This window comes from Pristis pectinata, chromosome 22 (genome assembly GCF_009764475.1).
Source record: "Pristis pectinata isolate sPriPec2 chromosome 22, sPriPec2.1.pri, whole genome shotgun sequence".
Lineage (NCBI taxonomy): Eukaryota > Metazoa > Chordata > Chondrichthyes > Rhinopristiformes > Pristidae > Pristis > Pristis pectinata.
The window spans coordinates 30,274,496-30,293,724 of record NC_067426.1 but is presented as its reverse complement, the minus strand read 5'-3'; the positions used below and the strand labels follow the sequence as shown (position 1 = coordinate 30,293,724).

At 40.5% G+C, this 19,229-nt stretch overlaps 1 protein-coding gene across 1 annotated transcript in view; it reads left to right on the top strand.

Moving 5' to 3' along the window:
• LOC127581569 (ephrin type-A receptor 7) overlaps positions 1 to 19,229 on the top strand; it is a 382,237-nt gene that overhangs the window by 338,549 nt on the left and 24,459 nt on the right. The window contains 3 exon segments of the mRNA XM_052036035.1: positions 9,594 to 9,719; positions 13,264 to 13,449; positions 16,252 to 16,313. Coding sequence (XP_051891995.1) covers positions 9,594 to 9,719; positions 13,264 to 13,449; positions 16,252 to 16,313 — 374 coding nt within the window.

The window sequence follows — 19,229 nt, the reverse complement described above, 5'->3', positions numbered from 1 at the left end:
TAGCCACACTCCTACGAAGATTTGTTTCTTTAGATTGGAAGGCTGTAAATGCAGTTTCTCGTTTAAGCAGTGTGAGACAGAGAAATCAAAAAACTGAAGACCAATTAGTTTAATATCAACTGAAATCTATGATTAAGGGCAGAGTAATTGAGCACTTAAAGCATTTTAAACTGCTCAGAGAAAGCTAATGTGAAATTGTAAAGGGTGGGTCATGTGTTCCAAATCTAATTGAAATTTTGAAAAAGTAAAAGCAATAAACAGGGGAATATCTATGGATCTAATTTATATGGTCTGTCAAAATGCATTCGATATGGTCCCTCAGAAGAGACTATGAGCTATAATTGAAGTTCATGGAATTGAACGGAAATTATTGACCTGGTTAGTTGATTGGCTAGGATAATGGAAAGGGGAGTAGGGAAAATGAACATCTACATGAATTGAAAGGGGATGTCTGTGAGTGATCCATGTGGATATGTGCTGGAAATTCAGTTATTCATGATATTTATTAATAACAGAGAGCACAATCGAAGTTTGTCAATGATACAAAGATTGGAGGCATGATATGTAATGCAGAAGTACCTATTTATGGATTGAGGAGCAGGGTGATGCTGTGCTTCAATGGAAATCATGCATTTGGGCCAAAACGAGATAGATTTGACTTTTTTTAATTGATGCAAGTTCAGAACAAATACAACAAAATTTAGGGATTTCAAAAATGTTGAGTCGACCAATACAAATAATTAGAAGGCCTATTTGGACTTGTCACGTTTATAACCAGAGGACTTGAATATAAAGGGGAGTACAGCTTCACCAGAATGTTAGAGTTGTTATGACAGGTGAGATTACAAAAACTAACCTTGTACAGAATGCAGAAGGTTAAGGGGTGATTTGATTGTGTTTTTTAAAGAAATTTTAAATTATAGAGTAGATAGAGAGAGAACTTTAGTCATCACCAGAAAATCAGTGCTCAAACATTCAAGGAAGGAAATTATTCTTTGAACAGTGAAAGATGTGGAAATATCTCTCAGATATGTTTAGCTGAGAGATGATTCTAAATCTGATCAACAAAAATAACTTTCATCGAGCGATAGGTTCTTATGAGGCAATAGTCTTAGGGTGGATATGGGGTTAGTGCATGGAGTTTGGTTACAGATCAGTCATTGAATGGCAAATCAGCCTCAAGAGATTAAATGTTGTAGTCATGATCCTAATGATCGTTTGTGCTCTTGATTTTTGTACCATATACCTATTTTTCCCTAAATATGATCTTCAATCAAATTCTGGCAAAAAAATCACTACTAAAAACAGAATTGGCTAAAATAAATTGACTGCAAAGTTTATGGTGGCAGATTTAGTAAATGACTTGGATTTGTACAAAACAAAATCAAGGGTTTGTGGAAAGTGCAAGATTGAGTGAGCCCAACTGGGCAGGTATTTCAAAGAGCTATCTTGGGTATGATGGGCCATATAATTACCTGCAGAGTTGTATGATTCCAGGAAATTAGTGAATGGCTGAAACAAACACATGATTGTCTTTTGCTTTGCTTCCCATGGATCCTGTATTACAAAGCCACAAAATGTCAGAAAGTAGAGGGTATTTCAAAACTGGCACTTTGAGCATTATCTTATTTCATTCTCAAGTCAAAGACCTGCTCCAATAATCCTGGTAGGGGCATCAGAGAGCCCTACAAGAAGAGAATGTATGAAAGGTTAGGTCGTAAGTTACTGGACATGCCATACCTTGTGCATTATATTGGCACATTGAAAGGTTGGGTTTTTTTATGAGGCATCTATGAATCTCTTTAATTAAAACCAGCTGAATTTGGCTTTCTGGACATTGGCATTGTCTCCTTCCTCAGAAAGAAGAATGATTATTGGAATCAAAAGGAATTTATCTAAAATTGCTTTAAACTGCTACAAATCTAACTGTCTGCAATTAATCACCTTGATTTAATTAAAATTGGGAAGAGTGAATGATGGTTATTTGTATCCTGTGATTACTCTTCAATAGAACAGTAATCACTGGATTACTATGAACACACAAGGACTTTGGGAACACTTTTAAATTTATCTTATTGTTTTCAACTTTAGCATAAACTAGAGAATAGCTAACTTGCTAACTAGGCTGCTGTTTTTTTATTAAACTGATGTGCCAAAAACTTATTTTGAGCAGCATGTTACCTTGAGATGAGAACTTTTGTTTCACATAAAAAGCCTGAGCAGCTTATTTAGTGAAAATAAAAACTCTCTGTAATGTAGCACAGTGAAACAAATGAAATTATGAGGCACCATTTCTTTGCAGATTCACTCAATTGTACTGCAGTGCTGGTCTTAATTGAGTTTATTATCAGGGGTTGCTGGGAAAGAATTTTTAGATTATGAGATGGATCAGACAAATTTTTTTAAAGCATCTCAAATAGGTGCTGCAAAACGTTGTTAAAATTACAACAGACGGTCAACAAAGAAAGAGTCATTTGTTTTAGCACATATGAGATCATTATGATTTGATTTGGTTCCAAATGAAACACCTTCCATTACGCTGGTGCCCTTAGGTGAGCTCAACATTGATTGCACTGTTACCCAAAGATTGATTGGATGAGGCGTGGATGATATGAATGGAGCATTGACCTATGCAGTACAATTAAAGTAGAAAGATGAAAGCAGCAGTATTACATTGGTTCACCGGAATCAATATAGACATGCTTTTGGAGGATTAAGGAATGTTCTACCAGACATTACACCATAATATTTTGATATAACTCAGCAAGCTTTATCATGGATCATATAGAGAAATGGTGAGAAGCTGTCAGCTAATGGCAAAATTCCAGTTGGCATATATATATCAAATATAAAGCTTAAACTCCATGTGAACCAGAGATCACATCATTTCAAAACTCTTCCCTTCTTCATTATTGATTATATGCTGGCTGGTATCCTATAACATTTGTCATTGTAGCCTGTGGCATGGTCATAGTGCTTTAGAACATAAGAAACAGAATTGGTAGGGCATTTAGCCCCTTCTGCATTTGCCACTATTTGATAAGGTAGTGCCCAATCTTTTACCTCAATGCCATTTAGCTGCACTAAAACTATAATTATTGATTTTCAAAATAAATAAAAATTGACTGCTGTTTTTCTTGTATGTCTTTCTCAGTGACTGAGCCTCCAATGCCCTCTTGGGTAAAGAATTCCAAACATTCACTGCCCTTTGGTTGAAGAAATTTCTTCTGATCTTAGTCCTGAATGGCCGACCCCTTATTTTGCAACTTTGACCCCTAGTTCTGGACATATCAACCATGGGAGACATTATTCCTGCATCAACACTCTCAAATCCTGTAGGAATTTTGTATGTAAGATCACCTCTCATCTTTCTATATCCAAGAGAGTTTGTCCCAATCTTCCTAATCTCTTCTAATATGAAAAACTCAGCATCCTAGGAATCAATCTGGTGAGGCTTTGCCACACTTAGCTACTAAGATATAGATACTCGGGCCAAAATTGAACAGGGGTTGGATACAAAAAAGAAATGCATTGGCTAACTTTTGTAGAATACACTCAGTATGTAGTTTCATTGAAGTCAGAGGAGCTGAATATCAAGTGTCTCAAATACAAGCAGCCAATATGATATCATTAATTTACTTGTCAGCCATGTCCAATTTTTCACTTTGAAATTGCTACACTAGATTGCCCTTAGAAAAAAAGTTTTATAATGGTACAAAATAGTAATCATTGGTGAAAATCTCCATGAGCAGCAGCTGCTTGTAAATCCCTACCCTGCCCCATGGAAAGAAACCAGACTGTAATGGTTAAAAAAACTGGTAGGAACTAACTCCTTTATTTTCCTTTCTATTAATTCATTTAACCCTGTTGAGAGGGAATTGTACAGGGAAGTAGAACTGAGGTTGAAGATCAATTGGAATCATATTGAATGATGGTGCAATCTGTACCTGCTCTGCTTTCTAGCCTTATCATGTGGGAACTGAGGTAGAAATTCAACGTGCTGGTTCAAAGACACATATGCACATCCAGTTCCCATAGTTTTGCTCGTGTAGAATGGGGGAAATGGGCACTAATGGGCAGATTGCATCACTTGCAAGGAGTCCATCTGTCTGGAATCGCTTGGTGATGGGCAGAAGAACTTTTCCCAAGACAGATGCTTTTATTAGAGTCTTTAAAAGTAAGAGGGCCCCACATGTTTCAAGCAGTAATGGGATCCTTATGCCTTCTATTGGGCCTTGATGCAGCTTTTGAACATCAATAGGAAGAACATGTATCAGGTAAATTCAGTCCATTAGTGCCAGATGCAGAGGTGCATCCTAAAGGTGGGCTGCTTGGAATTGATAAGGAAGTTGTTTTTCTTTTTCAAGACCTGAATGTGACAGCTGCCCATCCATCCTCCCCAAATTACCAAAGCTCTCGCTGCTGTTGTTTTTTTTCCACCTCCAATCCCATCCACCTCACTCACAGCACTCACCTTTAGCACACTCCTCTGCCATAGAGACCAGTGCAAAAGAACAGTGTCCCTCCTGCCATCAGATCAACTAAAAGAGTTCGGTGCCAATGTAGTACTTTTTACTGTGCAATAACTGTTGTAATGTAGAAGATAGAAGTGGGAAATTTTGCAGGTGACATTGAGGTGAAGACTAGGTATTCCATGCTTTAATTTGTAACTTTAGCTCGGGGATAAACATTGGACAGGCACAATGCTTTAAGGTTCAGAAATTTTTGGTCTTTCTCATGCCCTGATGATGCAGCCTAGAATGACCTGGGGGTAGATGGGACACTTTGATATCCTGTGCTGACAAATAGTTTCCAACCTACAACTTGTATAGGGTGCGAGTTTCCCTCTGCAAGAATTATAGTGAAGAGTAATCTTGAAGAGAAATCAGTTGTATTCCTGTGGTCAATGAAGAAAGTTGGTTAGGCCTATCAAATAAGTTATTGTTCAATGCCTAAGGACCTCTCCTTTCAATAGTTTCAATCATATTGTTTTTATTTTAAACAACAACATGACACTGGAAAGTGAATCTCACAGACTGCATTGGGAACAAATGTTCTTTGTTCTTCCTCTTTTCTCTACTGATTTTCCCCTTTTCCTCCTGACATTTGGAAGTTCAGAACTATGACTATCAATCAATCCAGTCTTAGTTTGTGGCTAGTTGTCTGAGCCTACTGTAGAGTATTTCCAAACAGTGACTGCATGTGAATTACATCAAAGGAAAGAATTCTGATCAGTTATGGTCTGATGCAAATAAGGATTTACTCCCGTAGTTAAGTTCTTAGGTGGACCTTATTGGATTGAGGTCATATAGAGGCAAAGTTATTAGACTTGCATTTGTTATGATGTCTGCATTCATCACAACTTTTCAGTACCTGTGCCATTGCTGGCCATTGATCTTATTCAGTCATTTGGAAAATAATCTTGCGGTCATCCAGATATAAGATTAACTCCGCATGTACAACTTGGCTACTTGCTTTTTCAAATATTAAGTCAATTTGGTTTATATGTGCTTGTCATTTTGGCAGAGTACAGGACAGAAAGATATTTAATTTCTTTCTGCCAATTGTTGCCTTGTGGATATCCATATATAAAAAGTACTGCCATATTGCTATCTTAAGTGTTATGAGCAGAATGTTCAGAAAATTAGGAAAATAAATCAGTTTTTTGGCATAATATATGGTAGAGTTTCCCTACTTTTATACTCTGTTCCCTTTGTAGTGAACACCAAGGTTGTATTTATCTAATTATGTGTTTTACCTGCTTATATTTCATTGTCAAGGGCACCCAGACTGCCCTATATAACGGCATTTTGTAGTCTCTCCTCAGTTAACAATATTCTGTATTTCTCATTCTCCTTATTGAAGAGGATAACCTCACATTTCCCTGTATTGAACTCCATCTGCCAAGTTATTTTCTCATTCACGAATACGATCAATATCTCTTTGCAGACTCTCCACAACTTGCTTTCCTGCCTATCTTTGCATCATCAACAAACTTAGCTTCAATATGCATGGTCATCGATGCCATTAATGTAGATTTTAAGTAGTGTTTCTCAGCACTGATTGGATTTCCAGTATCTGCATTTTGTTTCTCTTTCCGATGATGTTGAATAACATGCAAGTGAGGTTGAGTGGAAACTGAAGAAAAATCATTTTAGAAATCACCTTTTGTACTAAGTAGAACATTTTTGCCTGTTGCATTTATATGTGGCAACTTGTAAATATTGACTCAACTTGGAGTGGGAGCTTTGAAAAAAGGTGAGTCTCTGTGCGTGTGCTTGTGAGGTTCATCTTGCAGGAGTCTAAAAGAGGCACATTTGCAAATTGTTAATAGTTGATTGGCTAATTAACAGCAGCCAATAAAAAGAAGGTAGGGTCAAGCGGAGAGGCTGTTGTTAGACCGGACCAGGTTTAGAGTGGGGGATTGAGGCTTTGGCGAGAGGAGGCAGAGGCTAAGGTAAGTCTCTGGTAAGTTTCTTTCTTTTTTTGATTTTTCCTTTAGTGCCAGGCTAGAGTAGTGAGAATGGCTCCAGGGTCAGTGGTGTGACCATTTCATGAGATATGGGAGTTCTGGGAGACCTCCAGTCTCCCTGATAACTACATCTGCACGAGGTGCATCCAGCTGCAGCTCCTTACAGACCGTGTTAGGGAACTGGAGCTGCAGCTGGATAACCTTTGGCTCCTACGGGAGAATGAGGAGTTCATAGATAAGAGCTGCAGGGAGGCAGTCACACTGAAGCTGCAGGACGCGGGTAGCTGAGTGTCTGATGGGAGAAGGAAGGAGAATAGGAAAGTTGTGCAGAATACCGTTGTGACCATTTCCCTGAATAACAGGTATACTGCTTTGGATACTGTTGGGGGGATGACCTACCAGGGGAAAGCTGCAGTGACCAGGTCTTTAGCACTGAGCCTGGTTGTGTGGCGTAGAAGGGAAAGGGGGAGAAGAGGAGGGCGGTAGTGACATGGGATTCAATAGTAAGGTGGCAGACAGAAGATTCTGTGGACGTGGAAGAGATTCCTGGATGGTATGCTGCCTCCCCGGTGCCAGGGTCTGGGATGTCTAAGATTGGGTCCACAGCATTCTGAAGGGGAGGGGGGTGAATAGCCAACAGTAGTGGTACATATTGGTATCAATGATATAGGTAGGAAAAGAGGTGAGGTCCTGAAGAGGGAATATAGGGAGCTAGGTAGGAGGCTGAAAAGCAGGACCTCCAGGGTAGTAATCTCTGGATTGCTGTCTGTGCCATGTGCCATTGAGAGTAAGGATAGGTTGATCTGGCAGATGAAAGCATGGCTGAGGAGTTGGTGCAGGGGGCAGGGTTTCAGATTTGTGCATTACTGGGATCTCTTCTGGGGAAGGTATGACCTGCACAAAAGGGACAGGTTACACCTGAACTGGAGGGGGACCAATATTCTTGTGGGCAGGATTGCTAGAGCTGTTGGGGAGGGTTTAAACTAGTTTGGCAGGGGGATAGGAACCCAAGTGATAGGTCAGAGGTTGGTGCATTTAGTGTACAAGTAGATGCAGAGTGTAGAAAGACTGTGAGGAAGAATAGGCAGTTGAAAGGGCAAATCACAGTCAGTTGGATGGGCTGAAGTGTCTCTACTTTAATGCAAGAACTATCAGGAGCAATGATGATGAGCTTAGAGGGTGGGTAAGTACATAAGACTACAATGTTGTGGCCATTACAGAGACTTGGCTGTCACAAGGGCAGGAATGGCTGCTGGATATTCCGGGCTTTAGATGTTTCAAAAGGGACAGGGACGGAGATAAGAGATGGGGGAGTGGCTTTGCTGATCATGGACAATGTCACAGCTGTAGAAAGGGAGGATGTCCTGGAGGGATCATCCACTGAGTCAGTGTGGGTGGAAGTCAGAAACAGGAAGGGAGCAATCACTCTATTGGGAGTATTCTACAGACTCCCCAATAGCTACTGGGACACTGAGGAGCAGATAAGTAAGCAGATTTTGGAAAGGTGCAAAAATAACTGGATTGTTGTCATTGGGTGACTTCAACTTCCCTAATATTGATTGGCACCTCCTTAGTGTAAAGGAGATAGATAAGGCAGAGTCTGTTAAGAGTGTCCAGGAAGGAATCCTGACACAGTATGTGGACAGGCCAACTAAAGGAGAGGCCATACTGGACCTGGTACTAGGCAATGAGCCTGATCAGGTTGCAGATCTCTTGGTGGGAGAGCATCTTGGAGACAGTGACCATAACTCCTTGACCTTTACCATAGATTTGGAGAGGGATAGGAGCAGACAATATGGGAAAGTATTTAATTGGGGGCGGGGGAATTATGATGCTATTAGGCAGGAACTTGGGAGTGTAAATTAGGAGCAGATGTTCTTGCGGAAGTGCGCAACAGAAATGTGGAGGTTGTTTAGGGAGTACTTGCATGGAATTCTGGATAGGTTTGTCCCATTGAGGCAGGGTAAGGATGGTAGAGTGAAGGAACCATGGTTGACAAGAGACTTAGAATATCTTGTCAAAAGGAAGAAAGAAGCGTATCTAAGGTTTAGAGAGCAAGGATCAGACAGGGCTTTGGATACAGAATGTGTAGTCAACCCAAACCAATCACCATGCTTGCCACTGTAGTTTTTAATGACACCATCATGTCAGACAGGCAGGTATGATTGGAAGATTTGCAGAAACAACCTTGGGCATTGCAAGTGCTAAAACTCACTTTTGTAGCAACGGTGAGGAGGCTATATACAGAATCTCAAATTACTTCCCAATGTCCATCCTCCTTTGCGTGAACAATCCCAAAGTAAGCAGATTAAATATGAGTTTGATGCGATGGAGAAGAGATGATCAGGTACATGTGTCTCTCAAGTAAAGGCATCTGCTATACATGCAAAGTGTTTTTCCTTCTCTCATTGGAAATGCATGGAGTTCAATCACTCATTAAGGAGAGATGGTGGGATGAGGGTGGGACGGAAGGCACTCTGTAAAGAGAAGCAGTGCCGTATTATGAAAGGAAATGGTTGCATTTATATGGCAAGGTTATACTATTTGCACCTATAGTCTTTTACAGCCAATGAATTAATTTGTTCAACTCCTACGCATGGTAGCAAGATATCATGAGAGTTCTTCTGGATAAGTAATGGCTGGGGGACATTCATTGTCCAGGATAAGGTAAATTGGTTTATTATTGTCACCTTTACTGAGGTACAGTGAAAAACTTGTTTTGCATACCGTTCATACAGATGAATTCATTACAACAGTGCATTGAGGTAATACAAGGTAAAACAGTACAGAATGCAGAATAAAGTGTTACAGTTAAGGAGAGAGTGCAGTGCAGGCAGAGTCACCAATAGATACTTCAAGTAGTACCATGGGATCTCTCAGGTGCTCTTCCTCAGCACTAAACTGAAATCCAGCACAGATTATCTGCTAAAATGGACAAATGAAGATTTACTATGTAGGTAAGACTTTTTCCAGATTGTTACTTATGGTGTACGGGGGACAATGTCCATCATAGTTCCCTTAGCTCAGCTGAGATCCCTGTAGCAGCCTGTTGCAGTATTTTGTATGATGTTGGACACTTGTCTTTACAGCCATATGAACACAGGTTATCTTTCCATTACAGTTAAGATCCCAAGTCGAAGAACCTACATTGATCCAGACACCTGTGAAGACCCTGTACAAGCAGTGCATCTTTTTGCCAAAGAACTGGACCTTTCCTGTATCAAAATTGAGAGAGTTATTGGAGGAGGTATTGGACATTTAATTACATCTAGAGCACAGAGGAAGAGAGCAATGGACATAGTTTTGAACATTGGATTCGGATCACTGCTGTGGCGGATAAACATGGGCAATGTGTAGAGGGTATCTTAGAGTAAGGTAACGAGTTACCTGGAAATGCTAATGCTCCCAGACACCTTAATCTTTGGTGCTGATAGACAGTGACAGCTGCCAAAACCACCTGCCCCTCAGTAGAGAGTATTTAAGAGTATGGAAATTTAGAAATACATCAATAAATACAGAAACCTGTGAGGATTCATGGCAAAAAGATCTGTAGTCCTTGTGAACCAGTTGAAAACAGAGTCATAGAGAGATACAACATGGGAACAGGCACTTCATCCCATCAAGCATCATCCACCCATTTACACTAATCCTAGTTTTTTTCTCCCTACATTTTCATGAACTCTCCCCAGATTCTATCACTCACCTACACACTTGAGGCAATTCACAATGGCCAACTATCCTACAAGTCTGCATGTCTTTAGGTTGTGGGGGGAATCCAGAGCATGTTAGAGGTCTGGCATGGAACAGATAACCAGACACTCAAGACTATAGGGATATCTGTTTGGAAACACGTTATGATGCTGGAGGAACTCAGCAGGCCAGGCAGAATCCAGGAGAAGAGCAGGCAGTCAACGTTTTGGGTCAGGACCCTTCTTCAGTGCTTTCCTCCACAGTTGCTGCCTGGCCTGCTGAGTTCCTCCAGCATCATAGTGTTTTTCATCTAGATTCCAGCATCTGCAGTCCTTTGTTTCTGTTTGGAAACATATGTGCAGGTTCACTCTTTGTGAGCATTAAATGAGTTGAGGAAAAACAACAAAGTTGCAGATGCTGGAAACCAAAAAAAAATGCAGGAAAAACTGAGCACAGTCAAGCAGTATCTGTCAAAAGAAAAACCATCAACATTTCAGGTCTGTGGCCTTTGTCAGAACTGGGAAAGAGAGAGATGCAAGTTTCCAGTAGGGGAGTAAGTGGGGGAAGGATATGTTCTACACCAAGGCACTGTCTGTGATAGGATTAGTTGAAATGGCCAAATGATTGGATTTATCAGCATATTAAGCTTCTGCCTCTGTGTAATGAGTTGTTGATGTTAAGGTGTAAGGACTGCCTGGCAGGCTGGATTTAATGAGTAGGATAAGAAGAAGAGTTAAAATGATTAAAAAGAAACAGAAAATGGAAACTGTTAGAAAAACTAAGTAGGTCAGGCAGCACTGGTGGAAAGAGAAATAGTTAACAGTTGAAGGGCCCTTCAGGAGTTAACATTTTGCCTTGGTTGATCAATGGGAAGGAGTGGGAATGGCAGTGGTGCATTTTGGACATGTCTTTCCACCTTCCCTCCTGAGGCATCTTCTAACTCGTCCATCCTATTGCAGGAAGTCATTGACTGTGGGCCAGATACTTGCCTGCAGAGAGGGAAAGTAATAATCCTCAGGATTTTTCTCACATTCCTGCAGTCATTGTTTCCAGTGCAGGATTGACAGATCTCTGGGATTAGGTCACTTGCTCAGGCTTTGGTTGGGGAAGAAAACTAACAAGAGAAGAAGACCCTCCTTTCTCAATAAACGCATGGACAAAGTTTTGCAGAATTTGCAAACTTAGCTTTAGATGAATGGTTATTGCTTCTCATTTACTGGTGTGGAATACTCAACCTGCAATAGGCTCTGCACCCAGCTGTGTCGCCATGACAACACTGAACTGCCTGTCACCATGAAATGTTAGACTGCCCCACCAGCAAATCACAGTGCTGGTCTTGATGCACCCACCCCTCCACCCCAACTCCTCATTGCCCAAACATTGACCACCCAGCACTGCTATCTATGTTTGTACTTCTTCTGGCTCACTCCTTCCAAAATTGGTCTTTTTCCGCTACTTTAAGCAATGTCTCTGGATATTTTGGGTGCTGATACTGTTTATAAAACTACTTAGCTTTCAGAGTTTAGAACTGCATGCCTTATATTGTTTTTGTGGACAAATTTATAACTGCATTCAAATGTTTGCAATGATTATTCTGTAAATTGCAATGATTTAAGCAGACAAATTAATGGACACAGATAGTTACTGTGATAATGGGCCAGGGATTATTGCTATTTGCTTTTGTTGGTAAGCTCACTTGATGTATACAAATTACAATCTGAGGGCCCAGAGTTGCCACAGTAGGAGAGAAACCCACTTAGACTATTTTCTTCACTGAACTCACGCAAACCACTTCTCTCCATGTTGTAGATATTTCTGTAAATAAGTGCAGTTCATTTGTAGTTCTAATGCATTTTAAATTTAGCCTAATCGTGTTTTTCTTAATGTTTCTTTTAAATCAGAACTCTAGCTGTGTACTTAAAATGTGCCTGTTAACATCAGTGTGATTTCAGAATGAGATAGGAAAAAACACATCACTGCAAGTTCTCCACATAATTAGTTCCAAATCACGTCCTTATTGCATTTTATCTTTGTGCTTTAAACATAAAACATTTCTCTCCTCCAAGAACAACACAAAATGACACATGGTGAGTGATAGTCCTCTTCTTCCATTAAAATTCATTTAAAATAGCAACCTCTTCCTCCAAACCAATTCATGGCAACATGCCCTTGTACTCAAGCAACTTAAAAAAAAGACATTCCACCTTCCCCAAAATAGTAGGGTCAACCCCATTCTCAGAAATAGATAATAGGATCCATTAAACTTCTCCCTCTCCTCCGCCAGTAAACATTAAATCCTTTGGGAATTTTCTTTTTATTCATTCTTCAGAATGCCTCATTGGGCAAGGTCAGCATTTATCACCCATCTCTCAGTTTCCATGGCCCTGAGTACATGGTGGGGAACTGCCTTCTTGAATCACCTTTGCCCTTCTGGTGAAGGCCCTCCCACAGTGGTGTTGGGTCCAGATTTCCAGGATTTTGATTCAGAATAATGAGGTAATAATGATAGATTTTCAACTCTGGATGGTGTGTGACTTGGAGGAGAATCTACTGGTGCCGGTGTTTCCATGCACCTTGTTCTTAATGCGTGGTTACATGTTTGGGTAGCTGTTGAAATAGCTTAGGTGACCAACTGCAGTGTAGATGGTACACACTGTAAACACAGTGAGCTGGTAGTGGAGGGAAAGAATCTTTAGGAATGAGGGGCCGCGAATCAAGAGGCCACTTTGTTCTGTATGGTGCGTGGTTTCTTGTTAGAGCCACACTCATTTAAGCAAGTGAAGATTATTCCGTCATGTCCTGACCTTTTCCTTTTGGGTTGTGGTAATGCTTTGGGTGGTCAATGCAAGGTGATAGTTTGATAGTTTTTCTCCTAACATAAAGTAGTAACACCCATACAGGGATATTCCCTTATCCCTTACAAGCATTGCATTCTGATCACAAACACACACAGATACACAAAATACTCATGGAGCTATGGTCATGCTAATTCCTCTTCTCACACCCCAAGACCATAGTAAGACATAGCTACAACCTCCTCCTCCCACACAAAGAAGGGAGATGGGTGTTGAAATGCTAACAGTGTTTGTTGTCTCCTTTAGGGGAATTTGGGGAAGTTTGCAGAGGATGTCTCAAGCTCCCCAGTAAGAGGGAGCTCCCAGTAGCCATCAAAACACTGAAAGTTGGGTGCTCCGAAAAACAGAAGCGCACCTTCCTGACAGAAGCGAGTATCATGGGACAATTTGACCACTCAAACGTCATTCGTCTCGAAGGAGTGATTACAAGAGGTAGGCATGTCAACATGACTGAATTTATTGTTCTACAATTCTCAGCCACTAGGTACTATTTTTAACATTTCTAAAACTAAATTTACAAAATATAAAAAAGAAATATTTAAAATACCCTTACATAGTTTAAATATTTTCCAGTTTTCTTACATTATGTATATTTAGCTTTGGAAATGTAAAATTATTTGAATTGAATCACTTGAATACTTAATTGGCTGATAGTTATTCAGTGTATTTTTTTCTTATGGATAATTTAAATAAATATCTAGCTATATTTTGTGGGCTGTCTCACAACCGTTTCACTGGAATTACTGCCATTGAACAAAATGCTTTCTTGTCTATTGCAATGGCAATGTTGCGTCTCAGTTCCCACTTTTATGTTGTCCCCAGCTGCACCTTCATGAACCTTAGTCCATTTTTGTCCAACCACATCATCCTTACACAACATCCCTTTGTCTTGAAAGCCTTACACACCCAACAACCCCGCTAAAGGTTTTGCTTCCCTTCCCTAATTTCCTGAGCGGTCCTGCCGAGTTTTGAACACTGTGATATTTTGCTGCATTACAAGTATTATCTAAATTAAAGTGGTGATCATTATCTAGTCATGTGGATACAAAGGTCAGAAATTTCTGAAAGAAGCAAAAAGAATGTTTCTCGCTGAATTACCCTTGGGAGAACTTATGTATTTCTAAGGTAGCAGCTTTTGAATAACATGCTGATTAAGATAAAAAGGTATTTAATGTGAAAGATCTAGAAAATGTGGCAAATATGCAGTGTTTTGGAACTTACTTCAAAATTTTCCTTGCCCCTTATCCCATTGTTATCTATGGAACATTTTGAGTGCAAATTGGCTGATGTGTTTCCAATTATAATAGTGATTGCATCTCAAAAATGTTCAATTGGATGTAAAGCATTTAGGAGCATAAAGCAATAATGCTTTATATTAAAGCATTAAATATATGTATTCTTCATTTTCTGCCCAACTTGGACCACGCCTTCTGACATCAAATGCTAACTATTCAGCTGCCAGGGGCGCTCTGTCCTTGGCTGTTGAGAGGTGACGTCTTTAATGGCATAAGACGCAACCTTTCATCTGAGATTCCTATGGGTGAAACAACAAGCTAGAGGTTCTGTATCTCCATGGGGCAATACAGTTAGAAATGGGGAGTTATAAATGTTCAGTTATGGAGCAATACAATGGAACTACATGTGGTGCAATTAGAATGGCTGCAAGGAATTCCCCTGTGAGTATGAGACGGCAAAGAAATCCAGTCAACTGATTAGTTAAATTGAATAGGTAAACATCACTCACCAGCACCCATACTAAATACATTTCACTAACACAGAAAACCTTCCTCAGCAGGTGAACAAGGGAAAACAAATGACAAGTGAGAATACCACCATGTTTCCCATATCTGCTCCACAGTAAGAGAGGGGGACATACTTTGATATTGAGCTCTCTCTTCCTGTAATCTATACTTTTTAAGATTCTAGTTTCCTCTGATTATTTTACTGTTCTGATTTAAATCGCTACATGAGCTGTGGGATATTGTTTTTTTAAGATGGAAAAACTCTGGTGATCTGGTAATGCTTGCAGTGTTAAAGTTTTCAGAATTCATGTTAGTCGATTGTGCTTTTCCAAAAAAGAAATGACTGGCTAAGTCACAGCGTCAGCACTGGTCAAGAAGGAAGGCAATGAAGGTTCTCATAGGGACAAAAGATAATGACACAAATGTTTATTCAGGAAAGAAAGAACATTCATTTATATCGTGCCTTTCATTGATTCAGATCATTCCAAAATGTTTTTCAGCCAATTCATTACTTTTTATGTGTAATCACTCCAAGAAGCATTACAGTCACTTTGCAAAATCCTACTTAAAGAGGGGTAACTGCTGGATAGAACACTTGGGTGAGCTACACTGCATGAAAATTGTTCCTCAGCAAAGAGGTGCGGACACATTTTAATGTTTCATTGGAAATAGTGAAGTGTTGTCTCAGTGCTGTGCTGAAGTATACCCTTAGATTATAGAGTCATGGAGTTGTACAACACAGAAACAGGCCCTTCAGCCCAGCATGCCCATGCTGACCTCTTTGCCCATCTACACTAATCCCATTTGCCCTCATTTGGACCGTATCCTTCTACACCTTGCCTATTTAATTGTCCATTTAAATTCCTCTTAATTGTTTCTGATTTCACCATGTCTTCTGGCAGCATGTTCCAGATATCAACCACCCTCTGTGTTTAAAAAAAACTTACCCCTAAGATCGTCTTTAAAACTCCTTCCTCTCACCTTAAAACCATGCCCTTTTGTTTATGATTCACATACCATGGGACAAAAGATATTGACTACCAACCCAAACTATTGTACTCAAATCTCTGGAGCGGGATTTGAGCCATTCATTCTAACATGGAGGGACGATTGCTGCTGTTGATGAGTTGGATTATTCATCGTCCGAATGCCATCAACAAATGCAGGGGACGTTATCAGAATTCAAACCTATACTGGATGCAGACTTTACTACCCTGAGCCTATGACACTCAACTTGCAAGGCCAAATGTAGTGAGTGAAAGTAAATCAGTTGTATTATTATGCTATTCAAGAGGCGATGTACAAATTATTGGAATTTAGCTAGTCTGCATTTATTTATCTTTGTGGCTCTAAACCAAGTATAGTGATGCAGTTGAGTGACAGCTGAACACTGCAGTTTGTAAATGGACAATGGCTCTGTCCAATATTTTTCATTATATGCTTCGCAGTGTTCCACAGATCAATTGGTAACACTCTGATTTCCTACTTGCAGGTAAACCCATGATGATTGTAATTGAATACATGGGAAACGCAGTGTTGGATTCCTTCCTGAGGGTAAACCATTGGTTTTATTTAACCTGTTTTTAAAATCACATATTAATGGTTGGCATCTCCATCCAAACTGCCATCTTCAGTACCTTGTGTTAATGAGACATCTTACACTCCTGGATTTCCTGAAGAAACACCATGCAGATAAAGAGTAATTCCTGCTCATCTGGGTAGAGGAAGAAGGGGCATCCCTGGATCCTCTTGCCAATCTCCTGGCATGTAGCTTATCATGTGCTTGATGGATGCAGGAAGTTTCACGTGGCCATTGATGAGTCAGGCAATCGTTGGTTTGACTCCTGGCTTGCTGAGCTTACTGGTTTCAGCAATGCTGCCATGAGCTTGGTCACAAAGAGGATATTCTGCAGGCTCTTGGTTCTTGGTGGTAATAAGGCATTCCTTGTCGGAGGCATTGTTGTATTAACATTGGGTGATCGGTAGTCGGGACTCAACTGTGATCTTTTCCATTTGTTTATCAATCTGTTGACATCCATCATCAAAACTCAAACACTGCCAGCCCTGGAATTTTGATAACCAGCCTTCCATGGTTGAGTCCTGTGAGTGAGCGCTGGCTAGCTATCTGACCACAAGAACAACAGAACCATGCCTGATCTAAGTGTATCTAACCTCCACACATCAGTATACTTTCACAATACAAACACCACACAGATTCAATGTACTGGATATGCGGTGGCACCATTTTGTGGTGCAGTGTTTACCCAGCGAGCAGCTGGCCTGTAGATTCCAGGAATGTCTCAAGTCATGACCTGAAGTCAAATCATATACGCAGACACTGTTGGGCCAAAGGGCCTATTCCTGAGCTGTACTCTTCGAGGTTCATATCTACTTACAAGACAGAAGCAGGCCATTGAGTTTAACCCAGCTCTCAGAGTGTTCCTATCAGTGCTATCTCCTTGCGGTCTATTTCCTCTTGCATGTCAATTAGAAGAAGGAGGAAGAGATTTAGAGGGAATCTGAGAAAGAATTTATTAACCCAGAAGGTGGTTGGAATTTGGAATGCACTGCCTGAGGGCTGGTAAAGACAGTTGCTCTTGCAATACTTAAGAAGTACCTAGACAGGCACTTAAGTCACCAAGGCATAGAAAGCTATAGAACAAGTTTTCTTCTGGAATGGAAGATGAAGGTAGTCAGCAGCAGGAACCATATCTTCAGTTCTCTGACTCCCTGTCTCACGTACACCGTTTGTGTCAATGCTCAGCCTGAGGGAAGCTAAACCAGTGAATTGGGACCTAACAGCTCCAGCAACCTGGGTCCGATTCCAATCCCTGCTGCTATCCGTGTGGAGTTTACACATTCTTCCTGTGACCCTGTGGGTTTCCCTGGGGGCTCTGGTTTCCTCTTGCATCCCAAAGACATGTTTGTTGGTGGATTAATTGGCCACTGTAAATTACCACTTGGTGTAGATGGGAGGTAGGAGAATCAGGGAGAAGTTGAGAGTCATACAGCACAGAAATCAAGTATTCATCAGTGATAATCCTATTTACCACCACTTGTTCCATAGCTTTCTATACCTTGGTGATTCAATGCTCTTCCAGATACTTCTTAAACGTGAAAATCTCTGCCTCCACCAGACCATCAAGCAGTGTGTTCCAGATTCCAACCACCCTCTGGGTGCCTTAGATCCCCTCTAAACCTTTTACTGATGAACATGTGAGAGGGAATAGGTTACAGGAAAATAAGTAAGGGAATGAGACTGATGTGATTGCTCTGAGAGCTGCCATAGACTCAGTGGGCTGAATGGCTGCCTCCTGTGTCTTAAGAAGATATGAAAATATGATACAACTCAAGCCATAAGCCTTTCTTGGAATCTACAGCTGAGCTGATCATTGGATAAACACTGTGCCACAAAAGGAGTCACTGTATATCCAGTATCTTGAATCTGTGTGGTGCTTGTAATGTGCAAGAATACTGATACTCCAAAATACTATCATCTCTGCTGTGTGAGATAGCTGATTCACTGTGGACAATGCAAAGTATTCATAAATGAACACTACACTGGAGGTTACTGAGACACACTAATGAAAGAACAGACATCCTTCTCTTCACTAATTTTAACTTTGCCAACCAAATAAATAGAACAGAAGCAATAGTCTTTAAAAGGAAGGCAAAACAAAATCTGTTAAATATCAATAGAACATAAGGAAAAGGAAGTGAAATGTTTGCTTTTGTGCAGCAGCTACTGAGTCCCCAGAACATCCACCGTGCTTTACAATCGATGGTTTACTCTTGAACAAAGTGTGCTCAGCAAGGTCTCTCAAGCAACATACGAGTGAATGACTGACTAATCTGTTTCCCTAGAATGCAGGGAGGGATGTTGGCCAGAGTTCTGGGAGTACTCTCTCTTTTTGAATAATGCCACCTGTGCAAGCAGGCAGGGCTCATTTTAACATCTGCTTGTTTGCAGAAGAGTCACGTCCTCTTTTGTGCTCTCTAATGGAGTTTGCTTCCCCTCATTAGGCTGAAGGATAATTTTGACAAAGAAACTTGGATCAAGTGTTGACACCAGTTGGCAGTTTCATTCTTTCTCACTGATGTTCTGCTCCACGTTTCACTCAGGCCAAATTACCTGAAGCATTTTCATTAATGTATGCCAACAGATTGTTAATATATGAAAGATGAGCTTTCCTTCTGATTAATTAATTACTTCAATTCAATTCACATTTTTCTACATTTGCCTTTGTACACTTACACTTTTTTTTCTGCCAAATGGGCACAAGATCTTCTGTCACCCATCCATCAAGGCTAATGGAATGTCTCAATAATCTATCGGGAGGGTGGCTGGAAAAACAAAAGTAAACTTCGTGCGTCAGTTGTGTGGAACCTTGGTATGACCCCATCTGCAGCAACGTATGTAGGTCACCACACCTTGGGAGGGAAATACTGGCCTTGGAAGAGGTGCAATCC